The sequence below is a fragment of the Chaetomium globosum genome, genomic scaffold (genome assembly GCF_000143365.1).
Source record: "Chaetomium globosum CBS 148.51 scaffold_4 genomic scaffold, whole genome shotgun sequence".
Lineage (NCBI taxonomy): Eukaryota > Fungi > Ascomycota > Sordariomycetes > Sordariales > Chaetomiaceae > Chaetomium > Chaetomium globosum.
This window is the reverse complement of record NT_165979.1, coordinates 350,488-368,717: the sequence shown is the minus strand read 5'-3', so window position 1 is coordinate 368,717 and position 18,230 is coordinate 350,488. Positions and strand designations below refer to the sequence as shown.

Sequence of the window (18,230 nt, the reverse complement as noted above, 5' to 3'; positions counted from 1 at the left end):
AAACAGTTGAGAATTTAATGTGCAGCGGAACCAAATAATACCAAGTCTTACAATCAGGATAGGCCGAAAAGTAACATGGGCCCAACTTTCGAGGCACCAGATCGATATTCAAGAGGAGTTGCCGAACTTCTCCAAGCCGAGGCCAGGTCTAGCATCATCCATCCTCAAGGGCCTAGGATCTGACACTTGCCTCAAGCTTGAGACGAGAGGTAACCTTGGAAGCATCCCTTGGGATGGATAGTCTGATGGGAAACCATCCAGATCAAATCACTCTCTAATCCAATAACTATGAAACTGAAAACATTTTTGCATTCTCTGGTCATTTCGTCCAAGTCAGAACAAGTTCCATGCCCTGCATTTGACAGCTCCCCCACAATTGCGCTTCCCCACGACCCCAATTGATGCACCCCGCATCGCCGCGCCAAGATGGCCGTTCTGTCGTCATCGCACTCCCTAACATCCATCACCCGCATTTGGTCGTAGCCATGATAATATGTCTGGAATGACAGTCTCGATTTAGTTATGCTTGACTGTCCAACTACGGCGCCCCGAATGATAATCTTGGACAGCTAGCCAGGATTAAGCTGATCAATATGGAAACCCCAGACCCACCTCTCCAGTCTCGCGTGGTCGACGACAAGTCGCCCATCTGCATCCCCTTCATCCTCTCTCGCATAGAGGAGTACAAGAAACAGCATGTCGGAGAGGAAAACCCGCGGCCGTTTATTGTAGGGCTAAATGGGGTCCAAGGGGTAGGCAAGACCACCCTCGTGCGCGCCCTGGCCGAGACGCTGCAGGATCGCGCCGGGTTGCCCACCTTGGTTGTGAGCATCGACGACTTCTACCTTACACACGCAGACCAGCTCGCGTTAGCGGCGGCGCATCCCGACAACGCGCTGGTGCAGTATCGCGGCGAGCCAGGTTTGTCGTCCCAACTCCCATTCCACCACCAACCAACCCGCTAACCACCCTCCCCTTCCCACCCCCCAGGAACGCACGACATCCCCCTCCTCACCAACTTCCTCACGGCCCTCACCACCAACAAGCCCACCCCCATCCCCCAATACGACAAATCCGCCTTCTCCGGTCTCGGCGACCGGCTATCCCCCTCCAGCTGGCCCCTCACCTCCGCCACCTCCCCCCCGCGCGTCATAATCCTCGAAGGGTGGTGCATCGGCTTCCGCCCCCTCCCCACCTCCCAGCTAACCCACCAATGGCGGCAGCCGTCCCGCACGCTCCACCAACACAAACTCGAGCACCTGCAGTGGGTGAACAGCCAACTGGCGGCGTACTGGAACCTGCTGAGCACGGCGCTGGACGCGTTCGTGCACATCGACGCCGAGGACACCGAGTATGTGTACGGGTGGCGGGCCGAGCAGGAGGCGCAGCTGCGGCGGGAGCGGGGGAGCGTGATGGGGGAGGAGCAGGTGCGGCGGTTTGTGGACGCGTATTATCCGGCGTACGAGCTGTATACGGAGGGGGTGCGGCGCGGGGTGTTTGCGGGGGTGGAGGGGAGAGAGGGGTGTCAGTTGAGGATTGTGGTCGGGAGGGATCGGGGTGTGGTGGAGAGTATGGTTATTTAGAGTCTGGGTGTTGAGAGGAGGGGGGAAGGGGGTGATGGTTGGGGTGGTGGGTTAGAAGGGGACTGGTTTGGAAAGAGAAATAAAGGTATATATATAATCGTGGTGTTTTAGCTCGTGAAGAAAGGACAATCTACCGGATATAACTGCCTAGATACCCACCCATCTATATATCAATGAATCCCCCATCGCACGCCTGCTATGTAAGAAGGCAGCCAGCCGTGGCTTGGGGAATTGGGAGGCTATTGTCCGCTTGCCCATGTCCACCTCGCTGTATCTCGTTTTGTCGTAAAGTCGTTAAAACATACCGTTAAGTCGTTAGTCATGTCGTTGGTCATTGAAGTTTTGGTCTTGTTCGTTAGGTCGTTAATCATAAGTCCAGCCGGTTGAGACGAAATAAGAAAACAGAAACAGAAATAGCCACAACACCGCACCAGAGCTGCGAGCAAACTCGTTCGTATACATCCCCTACCACGAAATCAACATGCCACCCAACCCTGTCCGCTCCCGCATTACCGCTTCCCCTCGGGCTGGCTTCTGGCCTTTGGGCTCCAACAACGCTCTACACCCCCGTCCCCTCCATCCTGCATTCACATCCACTCAAAACTCGATGTCCACATCCTTCCCCTCCATCATCGTCTGGCCCTCCTGCCTAAGGTCCTCGAGGGTGCGCCCGATCCCCTCAATCTTCCCGCGCACAGCTTCCTCGCGCGTGGCGACCTCATCCTCAAACTGCTGCACTAGCCGACGCTTCGTCCTGCGCGCCTGTTTCAGCCGCAGCATGATGTCGCCGAAGCGCGCCAGGAACCAGTCGCCCGCCTCGTCCCACTCGTCCACATTAATCCTCGCAAAGAACTCGTGTTGGTCCATGCTGCCTTTTTTCTTGTAGTGCTCTAACCGCTCCTCGATGCTGCCTCCCGCGGGTGGGGCCGATGTTTGTTGCAGCGCGGCTGTCTGTGGGTCAAAGTCGAAGGCTTGGCCGCGAAGGTCCGAGTAGCTCATGGCGTGCAGCTCGGCGTCGTTGTAATCAAGACTTTGGCGGCGCTTTCGAGAGGTGGTCGGGGCCGGGGCTAGTTCTTTGGTTGGTGATTTTTGCCGGCGGCTGTTCGTCCGGCTGAGGTTGAGGGGGGGAGGTGCCCCGCTGAGGATGTTGGTTTGCTGTGCGAAGAGCTGTTTCTGTTGATATTGCGGCTGGCGGTTTGCTCGCGGTGTGCGTTGGAGGGCTTCTTTAAGCGCCTCCGCGTCGAGGGTGGAGCTCGGTGAGGCAACGGCGGCCTTGGTGTTGTCGAAATCGGGATCGTCGAAGTTGAGGGGAGTCAAGTTTTCGAATACCGTGGACCGCTTGTGCTCGGCTTCACGTTCCTGCTCGCGTTGTCGTTCCCTCTCCCGTTCTATTTCCCGGTCGCGCTCTCGTTGCCTCTCGCGTTCGCGTGACATACGCTCCTGGAACCTGATCTTGTCGATATGGCCACCCGCCTCTGCCTGTCTCTCGGGCGACAGGCTTACGCTCTGTGACCCTGGTGAATACGTCGGTCCCCCTCGCTCCGAGGATGCATTGCTCTTAATCTCGCGGTTATCTCGGTATGCCAGCCTGGTGCGCCTCAGCCCGCTGGCTTTGGTGGGCGTCTCGAAAATCTGACGACCTTCATGGTATGCGTCGTCCTGCCTGACACTCTGGTCGTCGAAGATGCCTCCGGAAGTGGCGTTGGTGGTGGCTAAAGGAGCTGTTTCCGGTGCTTTTTGGGTATTGGGTGCCGGGATGACCTTGAGCACGCCGTTCTCGCCAATGACGAACGGCAGATTCTCGTCGTGTTTGGGCTGGGCGCGCGTGGGCGGGGCGGGAAGTGCCCGCTGCGGCGGACCATCGCTGTAATGGCGGCCATGTCCCTGGGGCACACGTAACCTCTCCGAGGGAGCCCTGGATGGAGCCCTGCTCTCGTTGTCGCCAAACATGGACGCCACCGTCGAGTCCTCCCACGCGTTGGGGCCCCGCTGGGCTTCCCGCGCAGTGTCAGAGGCGGACGTCCTGGTCCTTTGGATTGGGTGGAGATGCTGCACGGGGAGGCTCATGGTCGCGGTTGGCTGGGCTGGAGCCGTCAATCGGCCGGTCCTCGGTGCGGGTATTGACCTGGCAGTCGCGGGAGTGTCGGGCTGCTGCTGCTGCTGCGGCTGCTGTTGTTGCTGTTGTTGCTGTTGTTGCTGTTGTTGCTGCTGGCGTTCTTGCCGCGCCGCGATAATTTCGTGTGGGGGTTGCAGCTGTGGAAGCTGTGAGCCTGTCGCGGTCGCGTGGCTTGCCCCTGGCAAAACAGGCCCAGGCGTTGCGGATTGGCCCACTCCTGCGGCCCGGGCACTGCTTGTGCCCCCGGTCTGGGGACCACCCACGCTTCCATCGGCCTGTCGCATAAACAAGCCGATCGACCCCAGCTTTTTTTTCGTTGTCGGCATCATCTTCAAACCCATCGACGATCTGGCACGAGCGCAAATCGGCGCGGCGATGTTCAGGGGGAATGACTTGCAGGGGGATGACTGGCTTCCCGCGTCATGCGGTGGTGCCCTGATGCCCCTCGATTGTTTATTTGTTTACGTGCGGACAGGAGGTGCGACGAACAACGCGTCAGGGGAGGTCGAAGCACTGGCATGCAGCTTGACAGATGTCGAACAATGAGCCGCAAAGCCGCGCGGGGAGCCGCGACTTGGGTTATTATCTGCTTCAAACGATGTTGGGCGTCCTCTCTCGATTCGACGAAAACCTGAGATGGGGCAACGGTGCAGCAGTGGGTTGCGAAGTGGTGTGGAGTCCTGGCTGGGTTCTGGCCTCATTCCAGCGTGGGAGTCAAGCATCGTTGAGGTGCGTGGTTCCAATGACAATGACCCGGGAGTTTTTTGACAGGGCCCGGCAGGGGTCGCACCCTAGCTCGAGTCTGCTCGACACGCTAATTTTTCTTCTCCCGCACGCTGTCATATGAACGACTCATGCAGGGTCCGCCAAAACGGCTCCAGCCGCCATCTGAACCTACCACTCACCTTCGCCAATTTCCTCCTCCTGCATCTGTGACGGCTCCTGACAGGCTGCCCTATTCTTCTCCCGCCTGCATCTGCGATGGATTGGATGGGCACGCCTCCCCCAGACTTTGCTCCTCGACCATTGACAAATGGCCCAACGTCAAGTTCAGACCGTTGTATTTCTCCCGCGCATCTGCACCCTGCTACCGATGACTACCCAACGTCCCCCGCAATTTACGATGCCATAGGCGCCCGACGATGAACACACCCCTCGAGTAGCGCCATCTAATGACGTGGTTGGCCCGGTGGAGGACCGATGCCCAATCACCAGTCGAGCGCAAAGAGAGCGGTGTCTCTCGAGTCAACGGCCCGCTTGACTCCCCAGCGCAAGGCGGCATGTCATGTCTTCCTACCCTACCACGGGGGTCATGATGTGGGAGTGGGCGGCTGCACTCTGCGCTCCGATCTAGGACGCGGGACCCCATGGGACCACCTATTAGAAGGGCGACGGGCGCAAGTGAAGCAAAGAAGCGAACGCAGACCGCCACTCATCTCTTTTCCCTGAACCTCCCGTCGTATCAGACAGCAGCCCTGTCACCGCTCATGGGCCGCCGCGCTCCGCAGGAGGACGACACCGGTGGAGAGTCTCAGGGCGAGCGAGCATGTGATGGATGACCCCATTTGGCGGTGGCCTGTTTGACGAGACGGGCCGAGAAGGTGGCATCCATCGAGAGTTCCGATTCGATCCTTTCCCCGCTCCTGATGGATGGGCATATGGTCTCATATTCATTTTCTGCGGACTTGTGAGGGATGCGTACGTGTTGCTTCGTCTCGACAGGATGACCCCCATTGAGCCAGTTCCAAGAAGGCCCAGAACCGTTACCGGATAAACACGGTTATCCCGCGGCTTACCATCGTATCCCATCCCATCCCAAAAGCGGTCCATGGATGCTCGAGGCCCGGGTTCCATCTCGCCAGTCTTTCCGTGGGCTTGGGACGGAAACGTGGGGTGTCCGGGATCGGCAGTTGACCCGCAGTGCCCGCTGAGCGCAAGCGCCGGCCCCATGTTCGGCGGGGTGGGGGCGATAAGATAAGTGAAAGCCCCACCATAAACTCCGGGACAGCCATGGGGGGGCGATTTCTAAGCCAAACACAACGAAAACCTGAGGACTGCATTCCTCACCACAGCCCATATCGAGTAGTTTCGCTACGCTCACCAATCATGGGACCATCTCTAGAAACCCCCGAGCCCGTCGAGGACGTCCTCGCGAACCCGCTCAAGCAGAAACCGCAGCTCGTCGCCCCCGAACCCGAACACTGCCCCGGCCCGGAATCGGAACAGGCCGGCACCGCCGACTCGTGCGCCGGGTGTCCCAACCAAGCAATATGCGCATCGGCGCCCAAGGGGCCCGACCCGGACCTCCCGGCGATCACAGCGCGGCTGGCGGGGGTCAAGCACAAGATCCTGGTGCTCAGCGGCAAGGGCGGGGTGGGCAAGAGCACGCTGACGGCGCAGCTGGCGCAGGCGCTGGCGACGAACCCGGAGGCGACGGTCGGGGTCATGGACACGGACATCTGCGGGCCCAGCATCCCCAAGATGCTCGGCGTCGAGGCCGAGACCATCCACGTCAGCGGCAGCGGCTGGTCCCCCGTCTGGGCCGCCGACAACCTCGCCGTCATGTCCATCCAGTTCATGCTGCCCAACCGCGACGACGCCATCATCTGGCGCGGACCAAAGAAGAATGGCCTGATCAAGCAGTTTCTGAAGGACGTCGAGTGGGGGGATTTGGACTTTTTGCTGGTGGACACCCCGCCAGGCACGAGCGACGAGCATCTGAGCGTAAACACGTTTTTGAAGGAGAGCCGGATCGAGGGTGCCGTTGTGGTCACCACTCCGCAGGAGGTATCGCTGCTGGACGTGCGGAAGGAGATTGACTTTTGCCGGAAGGCGGGCATTCGGATTCTGGGGTTGGTGGAGAACATGTCGCTCTTTGTGTGTCCCAAGTGCACGCACGCGACCGAGATCTTTCAGGCGACGACGGGCGGGGGCCGGGCGCTGGCGGCGGAGATGGGGATCCCGTTCCTAGGTGCGGTACCACTGGACCCCCGGCTAGGCATGGCGTGTGACTATGGCGAGAGCTTCTTTGACTCGTTCCCGGACAGCCCCGCGTGTCTCGCGCTGAAACAGGTGGTTAGGGGGTTGGCGGGACAGATTGGCTTGGACCCGAAGGAAGTTGTGCCGGAGGGCTAGCTTATAATGCCTGGAGTAAACAAAATATGGCCTTTATCGTTCAAGATCATCACTCGTAATGCCCACTATTTCGCGCTCCCCCATCCCCCCCTCCCTCTTCACCCTCGGTTGCGCTCTTGTTTCCTCACGGCAATTCTAATGAGATGCCAACTTTTCGGGAACCTCCTCCAACTCCTCAGCGCTCTCCAAATCCAGAATCCGCGTCACCTCGCTCGTATTCCGCATCAGCTCTTTGGCCCCGGCGTACAGCATGCGCAGCTCGCTGTTGCACGTCGTCGGGAGGTAGTAGAGCATGACATAGGGGACCGAGAGCCGGCCGGAAGGCTGCGACAGGTATCAAGTCAGTTTTAAGACTCCAGCCCTCATGTATACGCTTGTTGTGCAGCGGCTTGGTTGACATACCAGCGTCAACGGATAGCTCAGCAGCACGAACCGCGGCGCGTGGTCTGGCAAATCCTCGGCGAGCTCGTCGAGGGACTTGTACACTGTTTGGTCTTCATCTTGACGGATTTCCTTGGTTTGCTTATCGATCATGTCTGGGGCGGGCAGAAGGTCAGCTGGCGGACGTCTCTCGGTGATTCTTAGGGTCAGGGGATGGGCGAGTTTGACAGGTGAAGACGAGGGTGGTGTCGCGAGACATACATACAGATGACGGCCTGAGGGTCGTTGGACCGCGATGTCCCCAAACGGAACTTTCGCAGGTGGTCTTTTGTCTCTTGCGAGAACGTATATAGCCTCGCTTCGGAACTCTAGAAGGGACGGTCGTTAGCTTGAGGACGCTCCGGAGCCACTGAGCGGTTTAATCTGGGGCTCCCCATTGGCTTTGAGAGGCTGTGGGGGGTGGTATACCATGGTGATGGTCGTCTCGTCTGTCTGGTCTGTTGATACCTCTGTCACGTTTGAGCTCGGCGATCAACTCGCGTCAGTCGTGGTTTGAGGTGGGGTGCATGTTGGAGTGCCCTGCCCCGCATTCACTCAGTCTCGAGCTGCCCAGCCCCACTCCCCTTCACAACAAGAGCCGGAGCAATTGCCCCCAAGTGCCTGGAACGCGGCAGGTTCGGGGTCGATTCATCCGCTCTTTGCAGGTCCGCTCCATATAAACTACATACATACATGCATGTATAAAGCACGCCTAGCCCTTATAACAACAGCCTGCGCAGACGACCCCATGTTTTCACGTTTATCTCAAGTATCACGTCATTTCTTACGGCCGCTCCCTAACCTCGCTCACTCATCTGCCGCAGCAAGAGGGACAGCGGTGGCCAGCACAATGGCGTCAGGGGTTACAGCAAGTGAGCGAGCCTCGAGAAAGATTCAGACGGCAGCATGCCTTATCATTGGCGATGAAGTGTTGGGTGGAAAGGCAGGTTGCAAAATTGTCTGTGTAGATTGCCGACGCTGACTGGTGATATTGTTGTAGACTAAAGACGTGAGTTGCCGGAGCATGACTGCGTAGGTAGTTGTTACGGAGGCTGACGCAAAGAGGAAGACCAACTCGCACTCTTTTGCCAAATGGTGTTTCGGTTTAGGGATTGTATGTCACTTTCAAAAATGGTTCACGGCATGCCACTTACCTCACCTGGCAGAGCCTAAAACGCGTTGAAGTCGTCGAAGACGACGAAGCCGAGATTGTCGAGGCTGTCCGCCGTATGAGCGAGCGATATGACTTTGTGGTGACAAGGCAAGTCGCCTCGTAGACAGTGCCTCTGGGTACCTATCTTAGGCTAACCTTTTCCAGCGGCGGCATTGGCCCAACGTAGGCCACCCCTTTGACCCATCCTCTCCAATACTTACCATTCCAGCCACGACGACATCACCTACAAGTCAATAGCCAAAGCCTTCGACCTGCCCTTAATCTTACACGACGAGGCCTATGCGCTGATGAAGCAGCTCTCCAAGCCGAAACCCGACCAGGCCGTCTTCAACTGGGACGAGGACTCACCAGCGCGGCGTGCGAAACTGCGCATGGTCGAGCTGCCCACTGACGTGAACCGGCCGCTTAAGGAACAATTCCTATTCCCCTGCCAGGACCTTTGGGTGCCCATTGCCGTGGTCAACGGAAATGTGCATGTGCTGCCCGGCATACCAAGACTATGTAAGGCCTTTTCATTCTTGGTGGCGTCATCCAAACATGAGTGAGGTATGCTGATAATGAAAAACAACAGTCACCCAGCTCCTCAAGGGCATGACGCCTAGCATTCTTCCCCGGCTGACCGACCCGGAGGGCAAGGGGATCATTCGGGTCAGCATCCTGACGCCGCTGTCCGAGAGCACGGTGGCCGAGTATCTCACAGAGCTGGCCGCGCGTGTCGAGCCAAAGGGGGTCAAAGTCGGGAGCTATCCGCGGTGGGGCAAGAAGAAGAACGTCGTGACGCTGGTGGGGAGGTATGTATCGTCTCTCCTTGTATACGCGCGTAAGATTTGTGTGATGCGAGGGGAGGCTGACCGGCCACGCAGGGACAAAGAGTATCTCGAAACCATCACACCCGAGGTCCTGTTAAATGTGACGGGAACGCTGATAACGCCAGGGAAGGAGGAGGAAATTGAGGATGACGAGGTGGAAGAATCGAAGTGACGCATCCGGCCATTGGCCGTGGTGGAAAGTAATCGACGTTGGTTCAACTCCATCCTTTGAGCCCTGGTGATAAGGGTCCCGGGTCGTCTTTTGACCGTACAGTGCGCAGTTTGCAAGCGAGAGCGGATCTTTGTTCGCCTACACAGGCGGCAAATTAATACGGGATGGTGTCACTCCCACGGGTCCCCATGTCGTGAATCGCTTTCCCTATTCGGCAGACCCTCGGCGGGCAATTTTCTAGACTACTTCTAGAAGGGTTGATGACCCGTCCGATAGAATAGGGGGCGCCATAACGAGGCGAAAGTCCGGGGAGTTTCGGGTGTGATGTTGGGATTGTTCCGCCAGTTTCGACTGATCGAGCCCCTGAAGGTGATTTTGTTTCATTCGAGATGGAGCTTGGCGACGGAGGAAAAGAGAAGCTAGCGCACAGACAACCCCACATAGCCAGAAGCCATCGGAGCCATGGCCACAAGCTGTTCCAGGATTCGATTTTAGGTTTGGGGGTTTCCAAGTTTGGTGAAAAAGACTCGAGGGACAGAAAATCAAGGGCAGTGTCACGCCAACAACAGATCCTGCCTAGGACGGCTCACCGAGCCCTCAACACGGCGTTCGCCGTGTTCAAAAGGAGAGAGCTGCGTTAATTACCCCACAAAAGCAACCGGAAGTGGTAATATCAGGTGTGGGGAACTCCAATCCCACTTCCCGTCTTGTCCCCCTGCTTCTCAAACGAAGCTTCTCTCCCGGCCCGCAATATCGCAGGGATAGCAAGCGCACGGCGTTTGTGGCGGACGGACGGCCAGCCTTGCCAGCGTCGTGTCCCAGGCCCCGGAAAGGTCGCGATGCAGAGAACCTGGGTTCCTCCTGTGTTCCAGCGGAAGCGCAGTTGCGGCACAGAAAACGGGCCCGAATCGGCCACCCCGATTTCCTCGGGAAAATGTGATCAGTCGGTCACTTTTTCATCACAGCTGTTTACGGCGGTCTGGCGTCTGGTAGCATCCACCACAATTTGGTAGCACACACCTGCTGAGAGAGGAACGCGCTTCATCGGGTCGCTACAAACCAAGACTTGTCGATCAACTTGACCATATTAGTGAGGCGTGAATTGACGCGCTGAACCTCGCTGAATCTCGGCTCCTGGTTTACACCGGTTAGCCGCCCTCGAGGGCATTTCCGTGATCAGGAATTGGCAATGGCGGCACTTCTGGTGCGCCGTGGAACTGCTTGTCCCGTCCCAGACCGTGTTGTCTGCCACACTTCTCCGGGATGGACGTGCCGACTAAACAAGCGAGTGCCCTGCCTCGAATCCAGAAACTCGCGCAGGTTGTACATACACGGTCGGTTCGTCTGCTGAATTGGGGGTTTCGGCCTGAACGTGGGACGTCTGTTCCAATTACAGATCACAAACTTAGCCTGCCGAGGAACATGCGGCAGAGTTCTGGAAGCCACCCGCGTGCGTTGCATCGGATCCTCAGGCTGAGTCGAATGGAGTGATTCGAACCACCATCCGCAACGGCGCAGTCATTTTGGTCATGTGTGGACAAGAAAAAAACAATGCGTCATTCGGAGAGGTGGCTGACTGCTGACACCAGGACGACCTGACGATATGAGGTCAGTAAGGCGATGAGGCTCTCGACAGGCTGTCGTCAGCCTTACCCACCCTCGAGCCACAGCGGCGAATTGAAGCTGCGGTCGCGTTGCTTGACGGCGGTCCCAACAGCAGGAACTTCCCAGGGCTTGGCTGGGTTCTTCTGGCTGGGTCTCCACGCGGACAGCCGCTCGCGCATCCTGCAGCGGGGCGGGGCCAGGACCGCTCTGCATCAGTGCCTGACATGCCTAGGTCGATAGGACTGTACTCGATATTTCTGGCAAAGGCCACTTCCGTCAACTCCGAATCGTCTCTTCATTCTTGGCGATGGAATTGTTCTCCTAGTCTGTAGCCATCTTATTACCCACAGTCAACCAGTAAAACCTCACGATAGTTGACAAGCAATATGCTTGTATAGACCCTACCAGGACTCCAAAAAGATTCATCGTCCTCATTCAGGGACCAGGGCGCTTGCATGTGGGGTGGGCCAACAACCTCATCCGCCACAGATGACTTGTGATGTGAAAGGTGATAGAAGCATGGGGTGTCCCTCAGCTTGTCACCAGTGGCCTTTCCATTCTCACTTTTCTGCACCATTTTGACCGCGAGGTACACAGCAGCCTCAAAGCTACCTACCTAGGTACCTAGGAATCCAGGCTGAGACAGGATTGTGGTCAGGGAGGTATCGTGAAGTGAGGTCACTCGGTCTGCCACAGTGCGAGGGTAAAAAGAACAATTTGCCGACCCCCAAAGCAGGCAAGTCCAAGCTGATGGATGGGGAACTACCCTTTGTCCCCCACTGTCTGGCGCCGTGACATTCGCGAATCAGAAGGGCGATGAGCCTGGCCCACCACTTGCACCCCGGAAGGCACACGGACCCCTTTCCACTCTCCGCCTAGCTGCCTTGGCTTGCAGCTCTTCCTCTTTGGCCGCGCTTTTGAACTTGACCTTCTCTGGCCAGCGGTACAGCGGTTCTTCCAGCGTAATCTCGATTTCTCAAGCTGTTTTTCCGTTTTCCGTGCAGCTCTTTCTCCTTCAACCTCGAGCCGACTGACCTGCTGTGATCGCCACCGCACAGTCACTTACCCGATAAACCACCAAGTCACCAGCTTCGGCAGGACCAAAAGGCAAGCAACACCAGCCCCCGGGCGGTTCCAGAGAAATTCGATTGCCGATCTTCCCATAATCCAAAGGGGTGTTCGCCTCGCGTCCACATCGGACCATCGCGCAAGCGCTGCTCTCTTCTAGACGGCAATTCCTCCCCAAAACCAATGTCAGTCGTCCCAGCATCCCCCCTCTACCCGTTTGGCGAACAACACCGATCGGAATTATCCCGTGCAAGGTTGGCGACCGACTCCGTAAATTCGGCATATCGAAGAGCGGTCTTCCTTGTCTGAGGGTGAAGCTCAGCTTTTTCCATCAACAGGACTAACAGCCACAGTTCTTGAGTCGTCATCTTTTTTCTCGATTCTTTTCTCAGTTCACACATCCACAAAGATGGCCTCAAAGGTTTGTTGTTTTTGTCACTCCCCCAATCGGCCGGCCGACCATGTTGCCCAGCTTCTTGTCGCGTCTTGTGTGCGATCGCCACCCCCCATTGGTTTTCATTGGCTGATTGTCGCATGTATCTGATCGCGTCGCAGTTCACGAGAGAATACAAATTGGTGGTGGTCGGTGGCGGTGGTGTCGGCAAGTCGTGCCTCACAATCCAGCTGATCCAGTCGCATTTCGTCGACGAATATGACCCAACCATTGAGGGTACGCAGCAGCAAACCACCCCTTCCCCCTCTACCGCCGCCGCAGCAATTGATTGATATTCTGGTAGATTCGTACCGCAAGCAGTGCATGGTAGACGATGAGGTGGCGCTTCTCGACGTGCTAGACACAGCTGGCCAGGAGGAGTACTCGGCGATGCGGGAGCAATACATGCGCACCGGCGAGGGTTTTCTCCTTGTCTACTCGATCACATCCCGCGAGAGCTTCGAAGAGATCAGGACCTTCCAACAGCAGATCCTGCGCGTCAAGGACAAGGACGTTTTCCCCATGGTGGTCGTCGGCAACAAGCTTGATTTGGCGAGCGAGCGCAAGGTCTCGGTTGAAGGTAAACCATTTCTTTCAAAGTCGGAGTGGTGTCTCGTTTCTTTTTCTTTGATGCTAACAGCCGTTTGCAGAGGGCAAGATGCTGGCAGACGAGTTCAACTGCTCCTTCCTCGAGACATCGGCCAAGACCAACACGAACGTCGAGCCGGCCTTTTTCGAGGTCGTCCGGGCGATCAGGAATTACAACCGCGAGATGCAGGGCGGGCCGACCATTGGTGGCGGTCTTTCTCACAACGGCGGCGGCATGGGCAAGATGGACATGGCCGACGACGACGCGCAGGCGGGCTGCTGCTCCAAGTGCGTGCTCATGTGAGGGCCCGAACCGTCGCAAAACTGTCTCGATAATGCATGACGACGGGGGAACCTGGGAATGGAAGCGGCGACGTGTATACATGATCGGTTTGACGGGAAACTCGTTGTGGCGCCTGGAGCCGGAATTGGGTCTATGCCCGCATATGAACGAACTGAGGGACATCTTGCATTGGTCGGGAGTTGGGTTGCTTTCTGGGACCCGGCGGGCTCGAGGGCTGTCTGGTATCCTCGGAACAGCCTCAGGCAGGTTTTCATTGCTCGCCTGCTTTCTGAGGCGGCATGCGGTTCGCTTCCTTAACTCGATGCGCGCGGGTGGCCACGGCTGCCCATCTTCTACCCGCATTTGGGTTCTTCTTGGGAGTTGTTGAACTGTTCACAGGTTCGATAGGGTTGCTCTCAGACTTGTAATTCTTTTTTCGATTGTTCAGATATTTTTTTTTTTTTTTTTTTACTTTCAGCGTTGTGTGCGGATGTTGCCAGCCGTGGTGTTTACGATCATGCGATTTGTTTTACTGCTTTTCGCAGGCCAGCTTCAGAAATGGGACAAGCTTGCTTCGCGAATACCCACCAAGAACTCTCCCTGCACAGGACTGTATTATATACCTTTGGTGTATGATTCTGTGCTGAGACCTGGGTGAGGCTGCATGGATACTACCATGGCTCGGCACTCGTTCCAGTCTCGCATGTTTCCCAACAACCTTCTAGAAATAACTCTGCATGTTTCGGTCGGCTCTTGGGCCCCAGGTTACACAGGATCTCAGCCACAACCCAACGCAACTCGCTTTCGGATACGAATACAACGCTCTTTTTCTGTCATCTCGCTTTTGTGCAACGGAATGACCGGAGAATGGCGAGTTTTACCGAAGCAACCGAAGCAACGTTGGAATTGAATAGGCCCGAACCCGCCATCGAGCAGCATTCTGGATGCTGACTTGAGCCACTGCTATGCCGTCGCTCACATGACCTTTTCTTGATGTACTGTGTAGTTGCATTCGCATTCCGCCGCATGGCACGATGTATTCGTCAACCGGACCCCACCAACCCAGGCCGAGGGCTGAGCCGATGCCAGTTTCACATTCTCAGCAGCGCCCCTGAACGCCCCTATCCACAGCATAGGACCCGCCGTCAGCTGGCGTATGTAGTTATGTAGAAGGATCACCGCAGGCAAGGTTGATGACGCAACGTGACACATGGCGATTAGCTAGTCCGGAGATAGTAGAGGGAACCTGGAAGCTGAGCAAGAGGGCATGCCATGGAATTGTAAATCCGGTCCGAGACACGGCGCCTCCCTCCTTTTGGACATCGGATCGGATCCTTTGAATCTGACATTCACGGGCCGCCGGGATCCACATCGCCGATCGATGTGCCGGATCGGGGGGCGCGGCTAAACTCGGATCGCCAGACCTCAACTGGTATCCAACCAACCTAATTCTAACTTCAGCCTCGAATTTAGGATTCATCAACCACATCACAACAACTACAACAACCACAATGGCCATAACCACCACCCCCAGTGAACCATCCACCCCCAACTCCCCCAACCCTAACCCCCTCAACCCCAACCCCCCCCTTCCCATCCCCACCCCAACACCCCTCCCCACCTCCCTCGCCCGGGACATCCTGCCCACCCCCTCTGCCTCCCTCCGCCGCTGCGCCGCCTACCTCCGCGCCCGCCACCGCTTCTGGGACGCCTTCCCCCACGGCCGGTACACACGGCTCCCCACGCCGGGCACAGACCTCGAGTGCGGGTTCCATGCGCTGATTCTTTCTGCGCGAGCGCAGTTGGATGGTTTGTCATCTGTGGGAGGGGAGGGGAAGGGGTTGAGGGTGAGGGTGCCGACGCTGGAGGAGTTGAGGGTGGTGTATGCGTCCGAGGTGGTGCAGAGGGAGAATGGGAATGTGGGGATGGGGAATGGGAGATGGTTTACGGCGGATCAGCTGGCGGCGGTGTTTGCGGCGTGGGGGAGGCGGTTTCTTGTTGGTGATGGTGGTGGGGAGGGGGTAAAATGGCGGTGTCAGATGGGGTGGGTGATGGAGAGGGATGAGGAGATTGGCGTGGAGGGGTGGCCGGTTATGATGAATACGCCCGAGGTGGATACGGGGGAGGTCGGCGAGGGGATCGTGAGGGTCTGGGTGTGGAATGATGGCGGGTCGTTGAGGGGCGGCGTGGGGCATTTTGAGGGGATTCGGAGGCCGACGGAGGAGGAGTTGGCGGTGATGGGGGGACGGGAGTAGGAATCTGGAAGGTAGGTTACGTCTGGCGAAGAAGGCCTGGTAGTCGCGGACCCCACCCGTTCAGTTCGATGGGACTGTGACGATGGTGTGAAGGAAGGTACAGTCGCGGATTTCGGTGGCCAACTTGAAGGTGTTCAGAACCGGTACTGTATATGGGTAGTGCTCTCCCTTTGCAACTGAAAGTACCTGTTGAGCCCACCCAATAGTACCCCGCCGTTCTCAACATTCCCAATGAAGCCCGGCTCGAGGCAACGCTACCGCAACGCACTAGTATCAACATCCCTACAACCTCCACAGGCTAAACGCCCCCGAGACGCCCAACGGTAGCCAGCAAATCATACCACTGAACCCGGCCCCTTCTCAACCATCCCGCTCCGCTACATAGGCCGATCAACATGGACACCGAGCCATTACACCTTTTCCTAACCCGCTCGGGGGCACCTACCAAGGGATTCCTTACTCCAGCACGAGTCTTGATGGGGTTCTGTACAACAAATCATGACGCGGTCATCATCGAAGGTATGTCGGTACGCCCACCCTATACTTCGGGATTCTACACCCATCCGTCCATCGTAGGGCGGCCCCCAATCAAACCCCCTTCAAGCTTCAATCCGTTCGAATTCACCCCCGAGAGGTACTACGACTCCAATGCAGAGAGGAGATCCAGACGACCCCGAGATGTTCCGGGGTTTGTTTCGCGCGGGACATGAGAGCCTGCTTGAGTATAAACCCGAGGTCCTACTCACCATCTGCAATGCGGATTTCGTCACGGATTCGGTCACCATGGTGCAGCTATTCAATGTCGCCGGCGATGTATACCGCCAAATGCCGCGTCCCACCACCGCGTTGCATCTGAATCTTTTTGTCCACGTCGTCCACGGCAAGGTATTCATGAAGGCTTCGGGCCCAAGATGCGGTCGCTTTCGGACAGAGGCCACGGGCCACTCCGTTCCGCCTCGGTTCGGTTTGTGCGACAGGATGAAGGAGATGAACGCGCAGTGCTTCAAGCGAGTGACAGCATACAAATTACGCACTGCAGGAGAGAGTGTGATACCCCCGTACACCATCGTCATCCAGGACGATAACCTGATGGAGGCAATGAAGTCAGAGGAGCAGCTTGACTGCGTGGCTCTTCGGAGCTGCCGACACCACGGAGCCACCATCAACCACGCTGTCCAAATCGTCGTTCAGGACAACCATGGGTCTCTTAGTAACCCCAGTGAGGCTGCAGTGAGGAAATCTTGTTCAGAGTTTATGCCCAGGATCTATTTCGCTGGTTGCCAATAGATCTGTCTCAGCCGATTCGGGGCTGACTTGAGCAAGGGTTTCTGGGAGTCGTCCGCTGCCCAGGTTTACCCTGGGGCCTTGATATCCTGGAGACAAAAGCAATCGGGGGAGCTTTGGAGCCTGGCAAATCTCCTGCAGTGGATCCAAACCAAGGCGAAACGCCATGCTTCGGCCCACGGGAGTGATACCCGATTCACAGTTCAAGTCAAGGCTACCTCGTGTGAGCAGGATGGCGAACTTCTCGTGCCTATATATAGCCTCGTCACCGAGGCGGTGTCTACGGATGAGAGACTCGTCTCCGAGAAGGACGTCGACACCCTCTCCCGCTGGATGACTGAACCGGGCTTCCGATATCGACCGGACGAATCCCCCCCACCATATGCCCCAGTAGCATATCCCCCACCACCATATGCGAACTAGCCCCGGTGGTTTTGGGGGTTCTATACACAGACCGGCTTGGTAGGGTGGTAACAACAATGCTAGATATGAGTATCAGCTGGTTAGGTAGGGAGGGATGGGAGATAACCCGTTATTGAGACGGTGTGGTAAGCCGAAGCGAAGAGATGGGGGCTTTACAACGTCAAGCCATGGCGAGCATGTACACAGCAGGGTCTCCATTTAGCGTTTAAACTGGCACATTGGGTTGAGACCTAAATTCTACGAGTGTGACTCCGCGACACCTCCCCTTCCACCTGCCACGTCTCACCCACTCTTACAACTTGGGCGGCGAGTCGTCTCCATCAATCTGGATCACCAGCTTGCCGAACTGCCGCCCCGCCTTCATGTCGTCAAACAGACTATCGATCCCCTCGAGGTTGTCCAGCCCCTTTACCACCCTGCTCACAACCGGCCGGATCTTGTGCTCGTTCACAAACTCCACCATCTCCCTGAACTCCTTCTTGGACCCCATCGTCGTGCCCTTCAACTCAACATGCTTCAGCGTCGCCTGCATCAGCCAGTCCATCTTCGGCCCGACCGTCATCCCATAGTTCGCAATCACACCCCCAGGCTTCAACAACTTAACCGTCTTCCCCACCACCTCCCCGCCCGCCCCATCCACCACCAAATCCAAATACGGCCTCTCCTCAGGCAACATCCCCGCAAACCTCTTTCTCCCACCCCCCTTTCCCGATAATTCACCCTCGCCATCACTCTGATTCTACACGCCCCCCTTAAATTCTCTTACCCTCCGATGAACTCAACCAAACATTACATCCCTCTCGCCTCCCAAACTAAAAAACACGAGCCACAAGCTCCGGCATCACGCGGAGCCACAAGGGAGATCCGTGGCGGGCCTGCGTG

At 57.1% G+C, this 18,230-nt stretch overlaps 9 protein-coding genes across 9 annotated transcripts; 6 read left to right on the top strand and 3 right to left on the bottom strand.

Annotated features, from left to right (window-relative positions):
• Positions 1-593: 593 nt before the first annotated feature.
• On the top strand, positions 594-1,583 carry CHGG_03831 (uncharacterized protein; the record flags this gene model as incomplete). The annotated part of the gene is made up of 3 exons (XM_001223044.1): positions 594-824; positions 906-921; positions 991-1,583. The coding sequence occupies 3 exons, from the start codon at positions 594-596 to the stop codon at positions 1,581-1,583; spliced, it is 840 nt and encodes a 279-aa protein (XP_001223045.1).
• A 597-nt stretch (positions 1,584-2,180) lies between these two features.
• Positions 2,181-4,421, bottom strand: CHGG_03830 (uncharacterized protein; the record flags this gene model as incomplete). Its single annotated transcript, XM_001223043.1, has 2 exons — positions 2,181-4,134; positions 4,189-4,421. 2 exons carry the CDS (start codon positions 4,419-4,421, stop codon positions 2,181-2,183), a joined length of 2,187 nt encoding a protein of 728 aa, XP_001223044.1.
• Positions 4,422-5,805: 1,384 nt separating this feature from the next.
• On the top strand, positions 5,806-6,834 carry CHGG_03829 (uncharacterized protein; the record flags this gene model as incomplete). The annotated part of the gene is made up of 1 exon (XM_001223042.1): positions 5,806-6,834. The coding sequence occupies one exon, from the start codon at positions 5,806-5,808 to the stop codon at positions 6,832-6,834; it is 1,029 nt and encodes a 342-aa protein (XP_001223043.1).
• A 135-nt stretch (positions 6,835-6,969) lies between these two features.
• Positions 6,970-7,368, bottom strand: CHGG_03828 (uncharacterized protein; the record flags this gene model as incomplete). Its single annotated transcript, XM_001223041.1, has 2 exons — positions 6,970-7,158; positions 7,237-7,368. The coding sequence occupies 2 exons, from the start codon at positions 7,366-7,368 to the stop codon at positions 6,970-6,972; spliced, it is 321 nt and encodes a 106-aa protein (XP_001223042.1).
• Positions 7,369-8,104: 736 nt separating this feature from the next.
• CHGG_03827 (uncharacterized protein) lies at positions 8,105-9,409 on the top strand (the record flags this gene model as incomplete). Its single annotated transcript, XM_001223040.1, has 6 exons — positions 8,105-8,218; positions 8,291-8,368; positions 8,421-8,527; positions 8,637-8,929; positions 9,000-9,219; positions 9,292-9,409. 6 exons carry the CDS (start codon positions 8,105-8,107, stop codon positions 9,407-9,409), a joined length of 930 nt encoding a protein of 309 aa, XP_001223041.1.
• A 1,148-nt stretch (positions 9,410-10,557) lies between these two features.
• CHGG_03826 (uncharacterized protein) lies at positions 10,558-11,591 on the bottom strand (the record flags this gene model as incomplete). Its single annotated transcript, XM_001223039.1, has 3 exons — positions 10,558-10,775; positions 11,067-11,221; positions 11,359-11,591. The coding sequence occupies 3 exons, from the start codon at positions 11,589-11,591 to the stop codon at positions 10,558-10,560; spliced, it is 606 nt and encodes a 201-aa protein (XP_001223040.1).
• A 1,143-nt stretch (positions 11,592-12,734) lies between these two features.
• CHGG_03825 (uncharacterized protein) lies at positions 12,735-13,407 on the top strand (the record flags this gene model as incomplete). Its single annotated transcript, XM_001223038.1, has 2 exons — positions 12,735-13,095; positions 13,166-13,407. 2 exons carry the CDS (start codon positions 12,735-12,737, stop codon positions 13,405-13,407), a joined length of 603 nt encoding a protein of 200 aa, XP_001223039.1.
• A 1,490-nt stretch (positions 13,408-14,897) lies between these two features.
• Positions 14,898-15,641, top strand: CHGG_03824 (uncharacterized protein; the record flags this gene model as incomplete). The annotated part of the gene is made up of 1 exon (XM_001223037.1): positions 14,898-15,641. The coding sequence occupies one exon, from the start codon at positions 14,898-14,900 to the stop codon at positions 15,639-15,641; it is 744 nt and encodes a 247-aa protein (XP_001223038.1).
• Positions 15,642-16,139: 498 nt separating this feature from the next.
• Positions 16,140-17,348, top strand: CHGG_03823 (uncharacterized protein; the record flags this gene model as incomplete). The annotated part of the gene is made up of 3 exons (XM_001223036.1): positions 16,140-16,160; positions 16,296-16,871; positions 16,929-17,348. 3 exons carry the CDS (start codon positions 16,140-16,142, stop codon positions 17,346-17,348), a joined length of 1,017 nt encoding a protein of 338 aa, XP_001223037.1.
• Positions 17,349-18,230: the final 882 nt, after the last annotated feature.